This window comes from Kogia breviceps, chromosome 3 (genome assembly GCF_026419965.1).
Source record: "Kogia breviceps isolate mKogBre1 chromosome 3, mKogBre1 haplotype 1, whole genome shotgun sequence".
NCBI classification, from domain to species: Eukaryota; Metazoa; Chordata; class Mammalia; order Artiodactyla; family Physeteridae; genus Kogia; species Kogia breviceps.
This window is the reverse complement of record NC_081312.1, coordinates 159305759-159319514: the sequence shown is the minus strand read 5'-3', so window position 1 is coordinate 159319514 and position 13756 is coordinate 159305759. Positions and strand designations below refer to the sequence as shown.

General features: G+C 47.7%; 1 protein-coding gene across 5 annotated transcripts in view; it reads left to right on the top strand.

The window, feature by feature from the left end:
- LARP4B (La ribonucleoprotein 4B) overlaps positions 1–12528 on the top strand; it is an 84802-nt gene extending 72274 nt beyond the window's left edge. For all 5 annotated transcript variants that reach the window (XM_067030171.1, XM_059056510.2, XM_067030169.1 and 2 more), the window contains 7 exons: positions 228–334; positions 889–1140; positions 2733–2778; positions 5360–5524; positions 7630–7748; positions 7852–7960; positions 9053–12528. In XM_067030171.1, coding sequence (XP_066886272.1) covers positions 228–334; positions 889–1140; positions 2733–2778; positions 5360–5524; positions 7630–7748; positions 7852–7960; positions 9053–9325 — 1071 coding nt within the window. In that variant the 3' untranslated portion in view covers positions 9326–12528. The remainder of the gene's footprint in view (positions 1–227; positions 335–888; positions 1141–2732; positions 2779–5359; positions 5525–7629; positions 7749–7851; positions 7961–9052) is intronic.
- The last annotated feature ends 1228 nt before the right edge of the window (positions 12529–13756 follow it).

Here is a 13756-nt window from a genome sequence, read left to right as displayed (position 1 = left end):
ACGGGGCGGGGCAGGGCGAGGGCAGATGCTTCCCTTCACATGTGTGAGGCGGCTTCCTCGCGGGGCTGTTGTGAGGTCTCGGCCCCAACCTGGATCAAGAAGTCTTGGCCATTAGCAGTAGTCCTACCCAGTGCTCTTCTCCACGACGAGCACTCCAAGTATATGACATGGAACATCAGCGACCAATGTTAACCAACCTGAAGTCTGTTTGTTTTTAATGAATCTAGGTAACGCCATTTCCAAATACTGGATTTATAAATGGGTTCACGTCTCCAACCTTCAAACCTGCAGCATCTCCTCTGACTTCACTCAGACAATACCCTCCAAGGAGCAGGCAAGTCCCCTGAGGGGTTGAAAGGCTGCTGTTTCCCCAGGGTTTATAACAAGAGGTCCCTGCCACATTGTATACTTTCAAAGCAAAGCAAAAGCAAATGTGTTAAACCTCCATTATTCTCACCATTTGGGTGAGTCACACTAAGTGAAGAGGCTGTTCTGTGCTGGCTGATGGTAGATTTGGCTGCCAGTAATATCCACCAGGAGTAAAACGACTCTAAGTGTGGAATTCCATTCTGTGAGCATTAAACCCTGAAATGCGTGCTGCAACGCCTACGTAGAGGGTAGACTCGTGAGACAAAGCCTTCTGGGACAGCTTGCATCTGCATGCGCCTGCTTTTAATTTGGACCTGGGCTACAGCCAAGCAGAACATCCATACTGTATTTAGATTTGCATTGTCAGACATATTATGAGCTAACTATTCTAAGTAACATTTTTAATATTTTTCCTAAAAAGAAAGCAAAGTTTAGCTTAGCCATTTCTGCATTAGCACGCTCTTTTCATAATGCCATGATCATTTTAGAACTGAGCATATACAAACATTTTATTTACAGGAATCCTAGTAAATCTCATCTGCGCCATGCCATTCCCAGTGCAGAGAGAGGGCCCGGGCTGTTAGAAAGTCCTTCGATATTTAACTTCACTGCGGACCGGTTGATGAACGGTGTGCGGAGCCCACAAACGAGGCAGACGGGTCAGCCTCGAGCTCGGCTACAGAACCCTCCAGTCTACGCCAAGAGAGACGCAGGGCCCGGGCGGGTGGAACAGAGCAGCCTCGAGTCCTCTCCGGGCTTGGGTAGAGGAAGGTGAGTGTTCACAGTTTCATTTGGACAGGTACTGTGTACTTAGAAACTATTTGTAGTGGTGTCAGACTCCATTAATTCAGATGTGTTTTATAATCATTATTTTCAAGTCCATCACAGAAAATCAAATGGAAGGCTGTAACCATCCAAGGTTTTACATAATTACTCAGGGGTGTTACTTTTAGAGCAGAGACTTGACCGGTTCCATCTTTGTGGTGACAGGACACTGTTCAGTGGGAACTGAGGGTGGGCCAGACTGCCTTGGGTCACAGTCGTTATGTGTGGAGAGCTCACCGGACAGGCCCCCCACCCCACCCCCCGGCATGTCAGGAAGGACATGCGCTCCAGCACACATCTACTGTGGGCTCAGCCTCCATAAGCTTTTCCTGTTGTAAACCCACTTTGAAACCTGTAAGTGAAGACTACTTTTCTGAGTATTGTGTACGGAGGACATGGGACAGGGTCTGCCCCCAGGAGCTCCTGGCCAGGGGCGTGTGCTCCTGCTGCGGTGGGAGTGGGAGGGACCCCAGGCAGCTCCGTCTTCACAGTCAGGCCTTGCTGGGCCCATTGGGGGTGGAATTGGTCAAGATTTTTTTCTAAATTCCTTTTCAACTTACGTAATATGGGCCCTTAGGGAGTCTTTGCGTTCAGCTGAAATGACAAAGGGTAGGTAAATAAAAATGAAATTATAAATGGGAATTAATGTGTAAACTGTTAGGCCACAGAAGCCCGCCCGGGCAGTGAAGTGTCTTGGTGCCCTTGGGCCCTGCCGTGACATCCACGCAGTAGGTGGGGTTGTTGCTGCGGTTTAAGCTGCCGTGTAGGGAACGGTGCCAATGCTGGCGGGTCAGACTCTGGACGTTGGAAATGTGTCTCAGGAACTGTGGAGTGGAAGGCTGGCAGATGGGGAGAGGAAGTGCTTGGGGCTCAGAAACCCTGTGTGGTTCACTGGAGTGAGGGCCCGGGGGTGCAGGAGCAGACCAAGCTACTTGGGAGCTTTTCCTTTTGATGATAAATTGGATAGATTGTCATTACCATTTTTTAACAATTCACCTTTATAGCTCAGTGTCACACTTTACATATCTTGCCACTCCAACTGAATGGCTATTCAAATGGTCATATCATAACAAAAATTCTAAATGGGAAATTCCTTCAATAAATATTTTCTTTTATTTACCTGTCTAGACCTCAGTTTTACTATAAATCTTTTTTTGTTTTGCTTACACTTCTTAAGGTTGGGATTTTTTATTTTATTTTATTTTTTTGCGGTACACGGACCTCTCACTGTTGTGGCCTCTCCTGTTGCGGAGCACAGGCTCCGGACGCGCAGGCTCAGTGGCCATGGCTCACAGGCCCAGCCGCTCTGCGGCATGTGGGATCTTCTCGGACCAGGGCACGAACCTGCATCCCCTGCATCGGCAGGCAGACTCTCAACCACTGCGCCACCAGGGAAGCCCTAAGGTTGGGATTTTAAAATCAAAAGTCACTATAAAAGATTACAAAGTCATGAAGACTGAATGTGTCTGCACATACTGTGCTAAGTGAAATTATGTTTCAAGTGGGAAAAGTTAACAGTCTTCTACTTTCCTCTCTAGGAAAAACTCCTTTGGTTACCGGAAGAAACGGGAGGAGAAGTTCACAGTGAGTACATCAGGCCTGTGCCACTTTCACAAGATGTTTCAACCTAGCTTACACTAAACAAACCTGAGATTTACTTAAGATGTGAGAAGGAGCTTTTCAAAAGAGATTTTCTCGTAATGTGTCCGCTAGTTGATGATAGACCTTTTTTTGATGCTCTAAAGAGGAGAAGGTGGTGGCTGGTTTCCTGAGGAACTGCTGGCACCAGCGTGTCCTGTGCGGTACATAGGTGCACCCAGGAGTGCATCATGCACATATGTGGTCTGTTTGCACTTGTCCAGATGAGTGCTTTCTGTGTGGGTGACCAGGTAGTGTACTTTGAAATCACCAGAATCACAAGTTTGGACAAGCATCACGTAGGAATTAGCTCATCAGTATTTTTCATTCAAAATAGTTTACTCTGTATCCACTGTGTAGAAAACATTGTTGCTTTTTGCTGCATGTAACTTAAGGTCAGGACAAACCCAAAATAAGTGATGGGTTTATGTGAGTGGTAAGTACAGGAGACGTGGTTGTGTCTGCTTAGGGTGATTGACCAGCTCCCCCTCTGGGTGGTGCTCTGCAGGGCTTGATGAGGGGAGAGTGCGGGCAGTGTGCGTGTAGATGTGGGCTCTCGTAAAGCTCCACATTCGGGTCCTGGAAAAGGCCTTGAGGACAGTTCTTGGTCTGCACCCCAAGCCATTGAGTGTGTACATTCTCATTACTGTATTTGCCTAGAGCTTAGAAAGTGAAAATTGGTAGTAAATGAACACCCTAAATGAACACTGACCATGTTGGTCAGTTCAGTCTAGTTTTTGGTGACCCTTTGGTAAGGCAGTTTATATCGGTTGGTTCCAGTTGGAATGCATGAATTCCTGTTACATTTGGACTAACAAGACAGGCATCTGACTATGTCTTCAGGTACTCGTTACCCTGCAGGAATCATTGCCCCTGGTCACTGCATTACCTGCAAAGGTGAAATGTTTTCCTATTGCCATTTCTGTTTCATTCTGTTTTGTGTTCCTGATCTGCGTGTTCATACCTGGAACCACTCAGATGCCCACGCACATGGTGCGGGTGTTTATACTCGACAGTGAGCCCACTGCTGCATTGGGTGTTCTGAACACCTGAGAAGCTTGGGGGCAGGTTGCAGATGTGTGAGCAGGTGGCCTGGCCACATTCTCAGGACCAGGGGTTGGAATTCATTCCTTGCCTTAAGCCATTCAGACCCTAAAAACATTAAATAAACATTGCCTCTTTTCTTCCTGAAAGTTGACACTTAGTCAATTTTTTGTCAGGTCTTTCTTCCTAGAAATGCACATCTTCTGAAAAGCTAGGTTCACCTCAGAAACATGCAGATGTTTAAAATAAAGCCTCTAAAAATTGCTTTGAGATGAGCATAACCTAGAGCATGCCGAACTACAGGGCACACTGCAGCCACATGGTTACCTGTGCAGCCTGGTTCAGAGGGCATGCATGCGAGCAAGGTAGGCAGCCCTCAGGCACCTACGCCAAGGAGAAGACATGCAGCAGGAGGCCCAAAGGAGAGGTGGGCTGTGCTCAGCGTGGATCCGATTTCATCCTTAACCTGCTATCACTTGAGCTGTAACAGATCTTCTCTGGATTTTACTTCTGTAGAGATAATCTTCCAGTTGGTATAAGTTTCTGGGAAATCTTGGCCTTTCAAGTTAAGTGAGCCTCACGAGAGCATTGCTTCCAGTCCAAGTAGTCCACCATTCAACTAAAAATGCCTGTGTTCTACCTAATACAAACTCATTTCCCCTTTCTGTTCCTTGTCTCTTTCAGCCAAGGAACTGGATGTTACAGAATGGCTTCTAGCAGGTTGACTAAGAGTGTTTCAATAAAAGTATATCACTGCCTTTCTTCTGAGACTCCTGCCTTTCTCTTTGGCTTATAAGTTTTACTTGGGTATTATTTTGCTGAGTTTACTTATTACTTTCTTGAAGTCAGGGAATGTGATAAGAGTCTCATATTAAATACCATGCTTTTACTTATTGATCTAAAAATATAAGGTGTTTTAGTAAGTTAATTTTCAGGTAATTGAAGCCCCCTTCCTTTTTTGTTAAACTGTTTTTTTAATGGAAATCTTTGTGAAATTTTTTACGTAAGTTGTACAGAGTTGAGAGAGTGGCTTTTGTTTTCTTTTACTTTCTCCTTTATGACTTAGGTCATAGACTCTGCTGCAATAACACAAAACTTGTCTGGAGGTGAATAAGTTTAATGTTGAGACTTGGGCTCTTGTGCATCTGTCACTTTGCTGTGTCCCACTGGTCTCTGTCGGCTGCCGGGGGTCTGGGTGTCATACACACACAGCTCTTAACCGGCGTGTTTGACTGTGGCTGGGAGCAGCCCTGAGGTTTCGTCTTTTCAGCTCTGCTCTCATGGTTGAAGTTGCCTGACAGATGACCTTTGATAGGTGACCAAGTCGGCAGGGTTGGATTGGCCATCCGTTTCTCCAGACAGGTGTGGACCTCCGAAGACTAGGGAGCAAGTGTTTGTGTCGCTCACCTGCGGTATTTCTGAGCCCCACCCCCACCCCTACCCAGCTACCCCAGGGCGACTCCACAGTGTTCTTCTCTTTCAGAGGAGTCAGACTCAGTCTCCAACACCGCCCAGGCCGCCCTCCCCGAGCTTTGAATTAGGCCTCTCCAGCTTCCCTCCACTGCCTGGGGCGGCGGGGCATTTGAAGACAGAGGACTTGTTTGAGAACAGGCTTTCTGGCTTGCTCACAGGATCGTCCAAAGAAAGGGTAAGCTATCCCAAGCCTGATGCTCACTCACCACTGGCATCCTGCTCTTTACATGTGTGCTTTTTTCACATGCGGAAGAAGTTTATGAGGATAAGTGATTGCAGAGGCCACACAGGTTTTGAGCGGTAGGGTCAGAGGTGGAGCCCTGCACTGGTGTACTGTACAGACACTCACCCAGAAACTCAGGTTGCATTATTATTCTTGCTGTTCACAACCTGCTTTTATTTTACAAGTCAGCAGAAAAAGAAAGAAAAATCTGAATTATACCAGAAGTAACATGTTTTTAATAATCTACATGAATAACCAGAAGCCCAGAGCAACTTTACTGTAATACGGGTGGCTGTCGACGAGCTCTGTGGTGTTCACGCCTCTGCAGTGATTACATCCCGGGAGTCAGCGAGTGCTGCAAGAGCCCAGGGGCTCCCTGTGACCCTGTTGCAGTCGACAAGCAGACCAGGGCAGAGGTGACCAGAATGCCTCGTCCAGCACCTGCTGAGTTTTCAGCCTGGTGCTCCACCACGGCCACCCACCGTGTCTTTCTCCAGTGGGAACCCACCCACCAGCACCCTGCCTACTGCCCAAAGCCCTAAGGAGTCAGAACCCCTGGCCTCTGGGTTGGGGAAAGCACTACCCCGCAGACCGTGTCCAGACCGTCTACACCTACAGAGCCCCTCGATACCAGGCGGGGTCACGGTGGGATTTATAAAGCCAGGTCTTTAGTTGTTTTCATACTAGTGTGTGGTTACTGCTCCCATTTTTAGCCTTCAAGGTTGAGAGGATTCCAAGACCCTGTATTTTGGAGAGAGAAGCACTTATTAAATGTGACATGACTTGTGCGTTATTGTAAGTCTTAAATTCTGAGTTATCAGTGCCCCATGGAATGATGTTAGAGAATCCTTTCAGCTCAGAGACCCTGAGTCCTGGCTTCACGCTCACCTTACTCCCCTTGCGGATGGGCAGGGGAGCAGAACAAGCAGGCCTCCACCCCATCTCAAAAGCAGCATTTTGGTTTTGTTTTCGTTTTTACTGTTTTTACATTGTGAGTTTGTGTAAAATTTATTTTGAAGAGAGAATTGCTACTTTTAAGAAATCTGAGCCTAATTCCAGGTGGGAAGACACTGTGTCCCTGCTTCTTGGTGGAGTTCTCGGCAGTTCTGCGGGGCCCTGGGAGGCCTCGGACGGGATGTGGTGGGGGGCAGTCTCGGGCATGCTCTGGACATGAGGGAGCTTTTACAAGAAGGAGGCGTCTTCCATGCCTTTGTTTCCACCAGCCTTGAGCACAAAATCTTGAGAGGTGATGGTTCTCAGGGGCCCCATGTCTCCATCACCACCACCCCCGCCCCATGGTGGGGGGCAGTGCTATTCCCTCCATCTCACTCCCTCCAGAACCCCTCACTTCTGAACTTTGTATCTGCTTTGAAAAGTGAGATTTTGAGAAAACTCTTCTTTGCAGTTAGTCTCCCTTCCAGTTCTTTATTTGCTCTGCTGCCTTTTTTGTTGTTGTTAATTAACAGAAGGCTACATATGTGAGTGGTTACTGCTCATGGGACTGGCATTCTCCAGGTGTTTGCCTTAAACAGACTAAGCCTCAGTTTCCTTCCCTGTTAAATCAGGAGAATTAACACACTGCTTTCAGGGACTGCTGGTGAATTCAGGTGGGAACTGATGTCAGCACCTGCACCCCTCAAGGCACTCAGGTTTATTGGGATGGAGCTGTTACCTTATTGGTTTTCCCTGTAAAAATGGGTGAGCCGTACTGGATTATGCTGGGAACTCTACATTCACAGATCACGTGCCAGGCAGTGCCGGGCACCGGGGTGTCAGATGGGTGGAGGTTTCAGTACCTGTTCAGGTGGGAAAGCAGGCTTGCAGGCAATCGTGCTCATGCACAGAGGGAGGCCTCAGATTGGTGAGACGTCTGCCAAGAGGAAGGGGAGACCGGGGGCTGCTTCTAGCCACAGTGTGTCCAGCTGTACTCCGGGCTGGCCCACCCGTGCTCCCGGGAGGACGACGAAGCCGGTACCATCATTGTGTGTTTAAGATCATTGAGAAAGACCTGACGGACGTGCTTGTATGCGGTGGTAAACTGTTTTTGATGGTTTCAGAGCCTGAACGCAGATGCAAGCACGAACACTCACCCCGCGGTGCCCCCCCGAGAGCCCTCAGTGCCCTGTGCCGTGTCCACAGCCTGCGAGCGTGCCCCCTCCCCTGCCCACCCACCCGAGTAAGTCCACCTGCACCTGATGCCCGCGCCCTGTGCCGTGCTCACTGTGGGGCTGCCCGCGGGGCCCGGATGTTCACGTGTCTGCCTGGTGGCGTCTTTCCAGGGATCCCAAGGTGGTGGAGAAGCAGAAGGAAACCCCGAGTGTGGACAGACCTCCTCCCACCCTGAGCACGACTGCGAGTAAATCGGTGCAGGTGGACGGCGCCGGCTCGGTATGTCGGGGGCGAGGATGCAGAGGTGCTCCCTGGAGCGGTGGCCGCTTGTGTGCGCACCGTGCTTTCTGTGCAGGGTACCCTGGGCATTTGCTAATCATTTTAACTAACCGATCTGGCTGTTCATTGTCCCTGCAGCCATGGGTCATCTTGTTCAGGGTCAGTAGAGTGAGGCTGTCGCCCGAGGAGCCACAGCTTCCAGTTCCTGTCCCCCTAGGACTTAGGGTGGTCCAAGTGCGGATCAGAGGGACGCCCACCTCCCACCCCGCCCGCGCCCCACCCGGGTCCACACAGGCCTACTGCCAGCTCCTCTTCCTCTCTCCTCCCCTGGCCGCTCAGTCCAGCTTTTAAAATTCTGATTTGCATTGACCCCAGTTTGATCATGGGTGGGCCTTTATCATTTAGATTTGGGAGTTAAACCCTTATTGTCTGCTAGGTTGAATCTTTAAAGAAAACCTTTTTATAGGTTAAAATTATTTTTAAGTTACAAATGGTTGATGGAGGTGACAGATTTCTAAATGTCCTCATCTGTCATTTAGCCTTCATGCTTCCACTTACCTGAAAACCCTACTTTTTTGTTGTTGTTACCTCTGACTTTTCCTGCAGCCACACCTCCAGCCCTCTGTAGTTTGCAGTGTGTACAAATGCTTTGCAGAGACAGCTGTTGCAGGTCACCCGTAAGTGACAGCCGGACCTCTTCCTGGGTCCAGGAGGCCTGCTCTGTGCTGAGGCAGATTGTCTGGCAGGGAGAGCAGATGCTGCTTCTGTGTTTTTCTAGGGTGTCTGGTGTCTGCCGCCTTTCAGGCTCGTATGTGGCTCAGAAGTGATTACAGGCCAGAGACTGGAAAGAGTTCAGTCGGTACTTTTCATCTCCATGCCTTTTCTAGTTTTAACCATTTTTACAAGATATTTCTAGAGTATCTTGGAGGGAAAGTTGTGCTGCAGGGGAACCTCAGTTGTTGAAATGTAGGAATTCTTTATTTAAAATAATTTTGAACGTGGTTACAGTTGACACCTTTTTTTATCTCTACCTCAAGTAAACCTTATTTTCACATGTTGTCATATAATCCCAGAGCTGTGTCTGTTTCCCAGGAATTGCGAAAACCCAGCTACGCAGAGATTTGTCAGAGGACGAATAGAGAGCCGCCATCTTCCCCGTTGCAGCCCCAGAAAGAACAAAAGCCAAACACTGCTGGTTGTGGGAAGGAAGAAAAGAAGCTCGCAGAGAGAGAGCCCCCTGCCCCCAAGTCCAGCCCAGGACCACCCAAAGACCAGAGGAGACCACCAGGCCGCCGGCCCTCTCCCCCAGCCTCGGGGCGGCGTCTGCACAGAGAACAGAGCCCCCCACCCAGGTCCCCTCAGTGAGCGCCGACGTCTGGGAGGGCTTCAAGGAGCTGAGGTCGCCACAACTAAGCACTGTCCTGCTCGGGATGTGAGTGAGCCACTGGTTAGGAGCTTGCAGTGTAGATGAGGCCCACAAGGTGCCTGCAAGTTATTTTTCTTCTATGAGTCGGATTTCCCCCCTCTTGAAAAAAAATCTATTTTTCAGGATTTAATTAATATAAACCTTATTTTAGGTTGGTGCTTAACTGGAGGTGATGCATAAGTCTGATTTTTTTCAGGATAGAAAATGCATTTATCCTAACAAATTGATATTTTTTATTAAGCCTCCATGTGGCTATGAATGCAAGCTATATATATATATAGTGAGTTTTTCTAAATTAAGCGGAACTATGCTACTTGATTTTTTAAAATAACTGGTTAGCAAGTGTGTATCTCTGAGATGTCCAGACCGCCGGGTGAGGCTGAGGACCGTGGGATTGAGGGCACGAGGCGATGCTGTGAGTGTAGCCTGGGGAAGGGACGGGGTCCAATGGCGCCACACGCTGGCCTGGGAGTTGTCCTTTCATTCAGAAGCCTAACAAGTGGTTCTAGCATTTTTTAAGAGCCCATTTTTGGTCCACTGGGCAGAGTAACCCTGCAGAGCACCGAGAGTCCTGATGTCCTGCCAGCAAGTAACCAGCTCCTCACTCCAGTCTCAAGTGGCTGTTATGTAAGATAAACTCAAAGCACATTGTGAATAGAACTTAAATGGAACATAAACTTTGTTGCCCACTGACATGTTACCACGAAATTGTACCCTGATGTTTTGCTCCCGAGAGCAGGTGGGGAGGGCGTGGAGCCTGGCTCCCTCAGTCTGCCCCACCTTACCCCTCCCGGGGTGCCTTTCCGAACCTCTGCGCACGGCACACAGATCGTGGGAGAAGGTGTTTGTGGTGCCCTCTGGTGTTGGAGGATCCAAGTTCCTCTCTCTTTACCTCCAAGACAGGGTCTGTGATCCCTTCTCGAAGTGCTGCTCTCCAAGAACACGCATGCACTAAAGCTAGCAGTTGATAATAAACATAAATTATTTTGTTTTAAAATGCCTAAATTTTTTCTTTAAGTATTCTAAGCAGCAGACATTAAAATAAGAATATTTCCTGCTAAATGTAACCATACAGTTTATTCCACAAAATGTTATTTAACAAGACTAAGGTTTTTTCTTTTTAAAAAAGAGATTATTTCCATCCAATATTTAAAGACTTGAATTTTATTTAAACTTGAAAATGACTTTGCCTTAACTTTTGTATATGACAGCTTAGAGTTCCTGAGACCGGCCTGTGTTGGCGTGAGTGGGGTCTGCTGTCACGGTGTTACTGGGTAAGCACTGTAGGAAGAGCAAGCAGTCATGTTTGTAATTTACCTGGAAGATCTTACACAGTTGATCTTTTTTCAGACTGTTGAAAAATCCTGTAAATGCAAATAGTCGATACTGTATTAAATATGTGCACTTGGGCGTGTGTGCTTTGCTTGTACAGTTGTAAATAATCAGAACATATTAAAAAGGTACCCTAAAGAGAAAAAGCTGATAAAAATTGATATATTATAAATGTTGCTATTGACCTGGATGTAGATAAACTCAATGTTGTGGTTTGAATATTATTTTAATTTGTTGAGGTTTTTTCTTTTTCTCTTATACTGGTGTGCTGAACTGATTCTGCCTCTTTGCTGCTGTGAAAGGGAGATGGAAAGTCTTACTAAAACGTTCGAATATTTTCATGCTCTTCTTAAACATATGTAAGTATGTACTAATCACAGCTAATGTTGAAAGGGTTTTTGAGGTATAATCTGGAAAGTGGAAACTGGCAGGGTCTTCAAGTGAAAGGAAAAAATAATCTACTTAAAATTACAAATAGCTAATAGGCATGATCTGCCTGCCAGAGGAAAACAAGCCCGTCTCCTTCAGAGCAGCGTCTTTGTTCAAATACCTAGACACCCACACAGCGCTCCTATTTACAAATGCCTGTAAAAGGAACAGGGGAATTTATTTCTTTGTAGTTTTGAATTTGCTTACTGAAAAAATCAGAAATAATTGACCTCTTACACCCAAACCAATGAGTACTGTAGAAAGAGCTGGAAAGGCCAGCTCTGAGCCTCCGGGATCCCATGACATGGTGGTCTCTGCCGGAGGAGGGAGCGATGCTGTCAGCACCATCCCCGAATCCCAAACCCTGTGCAGCCCAGACACTGGTTTTTAATAGTGGCAGATCCTTTCCCTGGAGGCAAGTGTGTGGGGCCAGCCATGCTGTCCGCCCTTTGTGTGACCAGGGTGGAGCTGTGTGTACAGCTGGGATGAAGGTGACCATGACAGCAGGCGGGCCCAGCCAGGTGGCGTGGCTGGCTGGGCACATGAGGCCTACGCTCCCGCAGCCAAGTTAAGACTTCACTCTGATGTGATTTTTATAGCATTCTTTTTAATTAAGCAAGGGCGATATGCCAAAGAGCTATATAACATCCCCCAATCTCCACCTTTCTGATATTCATGAGGTTTTCCACTCACAGAAAAGCACGGGATGCACAGCGGGAAGGAAGCTGTGGCGCCAACCCACGGCAGCCCCGCCATGCACAGCTGGTGTCTGGCTTCGTCCGTGTGAAATGTAACTTTCCTTTCCCCTGGCAGTACCTCAAGGTACAGAGTCAGAGACACAGCATCACAAATGGCATTTTAACTTGGACAATTGTGTGATGATACTTGTCATTTGGAGAGATAAGAATGAGAACCCGGCCCCATTTCACCAGACATGAATTCAAGAAGAGTCGTTGCTTTTTAAGAGTCCGTGTCATGATGTTTCTGATCAGGCCCTCTTATAACTGCATCACTGGTTGTTACTAGTGGTGGCAAGAAACCTGTCAAGTTGCCACGTGGTCAGGGCCACCATGGTGCCATGTGGAGGCCAGTTTGGGGCCTCGCAGGCCTCGGGGGCAGGTACGGCCCGTGTCTGCATCTGCGTCCGTGGGGAGCGGCGGACAATCGGCCTGAAGGAGCGGCCACGGCACCAGCTCGCAGGAGGGCAGTGACGCGGACGCCTCGCCAGGGCTTTTGTTTCTGTTCTATTTCTTTTCATTAAGACTGGAATCAAGCTTATGTGTAAACTATTGGTAATTTAAGTTTCCTTTGTGTCATTCAGTGTAAAATTGTCTAATTTGAAAAAATGTAGGTTATGAAAAATAAAGATTTAGGCACTGTTTGGGTTTTCTTTTCATTTTTTTTTAATTAAAATTTTCTTCAAGAATGCACCTTTTTTAAAAATAGTATTTTGTTTGAACCCATCTGTGTCGTGAGAATGAAATGCGGGTTCCATCCACCCATGTTTGGATCGTAGCCCGAGTCCTCGCAGCAGGGGCACCGTGCCCGGTGGCTCAGTTGTGGCTCAATGGCAGACAGTGGCTCAAGCCATTGATCGTGAGGGCACACTTTGTTAAATTTGAGGTTTACCACAGAAATAAGTATCCCTGTGTCGGGCTCTTGTTTCTTGTGTTAAATGGCCACGTCTCAGGAGACATCCCCATAAAGTCACCTGGAGTGGAGGTGGGGCTATCGTGTTCAGATCTAAGTGAGCATCAGAAATGGTGATGGACTTCACCCTAAATAAATCAGGGTGACGCCAGCAGCAGTGGTTGGGCCTCCAGCATGTGTTATGTGTGATGGCTGGTCCGCCAGCTGGTGACTGACCCGCGCACGCCCTCCCCCTTGTTTCTACTGGGTTATCCTTCCCTTGTTGATGTGGGCTTCTTTGTCTCTGGCTGTTCATTCTTTGTTACATGTTGCAGATATTTCCTCTCAATTCCTACCAGCTGTATTAACTCTATTTAGAGTAGCTTTTATCTTACAGTTTTTAATTAGGTAGTAAAATTGACCCATCTTCTCCTTTATGGTTGAGTGTCTTGGTCTTGTTTATGAAGTCTCCCTACTCCAGAGCCATGAAGACAGTCTCCCTTGATGAATATATGTGTCTTCAGCGCATGTGGAATTGATTGATGTGTGTGTGTGGTGTGTGTGTAGTCTGAGGTGAGAGCCCAGTTTTACTTTTTGCCATGTGGAAGCTTGCATGTTGAGTAGCTTATTATTCCTCCACTGATCCGTGTGCCACTCTTGTTACTTGGTGTTCCCTCCCACCTGCGCAGGCAGCTTTTCCTAGCCCCTCTAGTCTGTGCCTGTGGGCCCATTTCTCTGCGGACACCGTGGAATTCCACTCACCCACCATTCTGCCTTCCTAGGAATTTCCTTCGTAGGACTCATCACAGAAGTAATTCGATGTGCTCCCTGAAGGGGGGAATCAAGCCCGTCTCTATCACCCTTGTATCCCCTGGTCTCAGTACACTGTCTGTAACATAGTAGAGGCTCAATAAATATCTGTAAAGTTGATGAGGTATGTACTGACTATGTGTTCTCCATGCACAGCCCTGGTGGAGGAA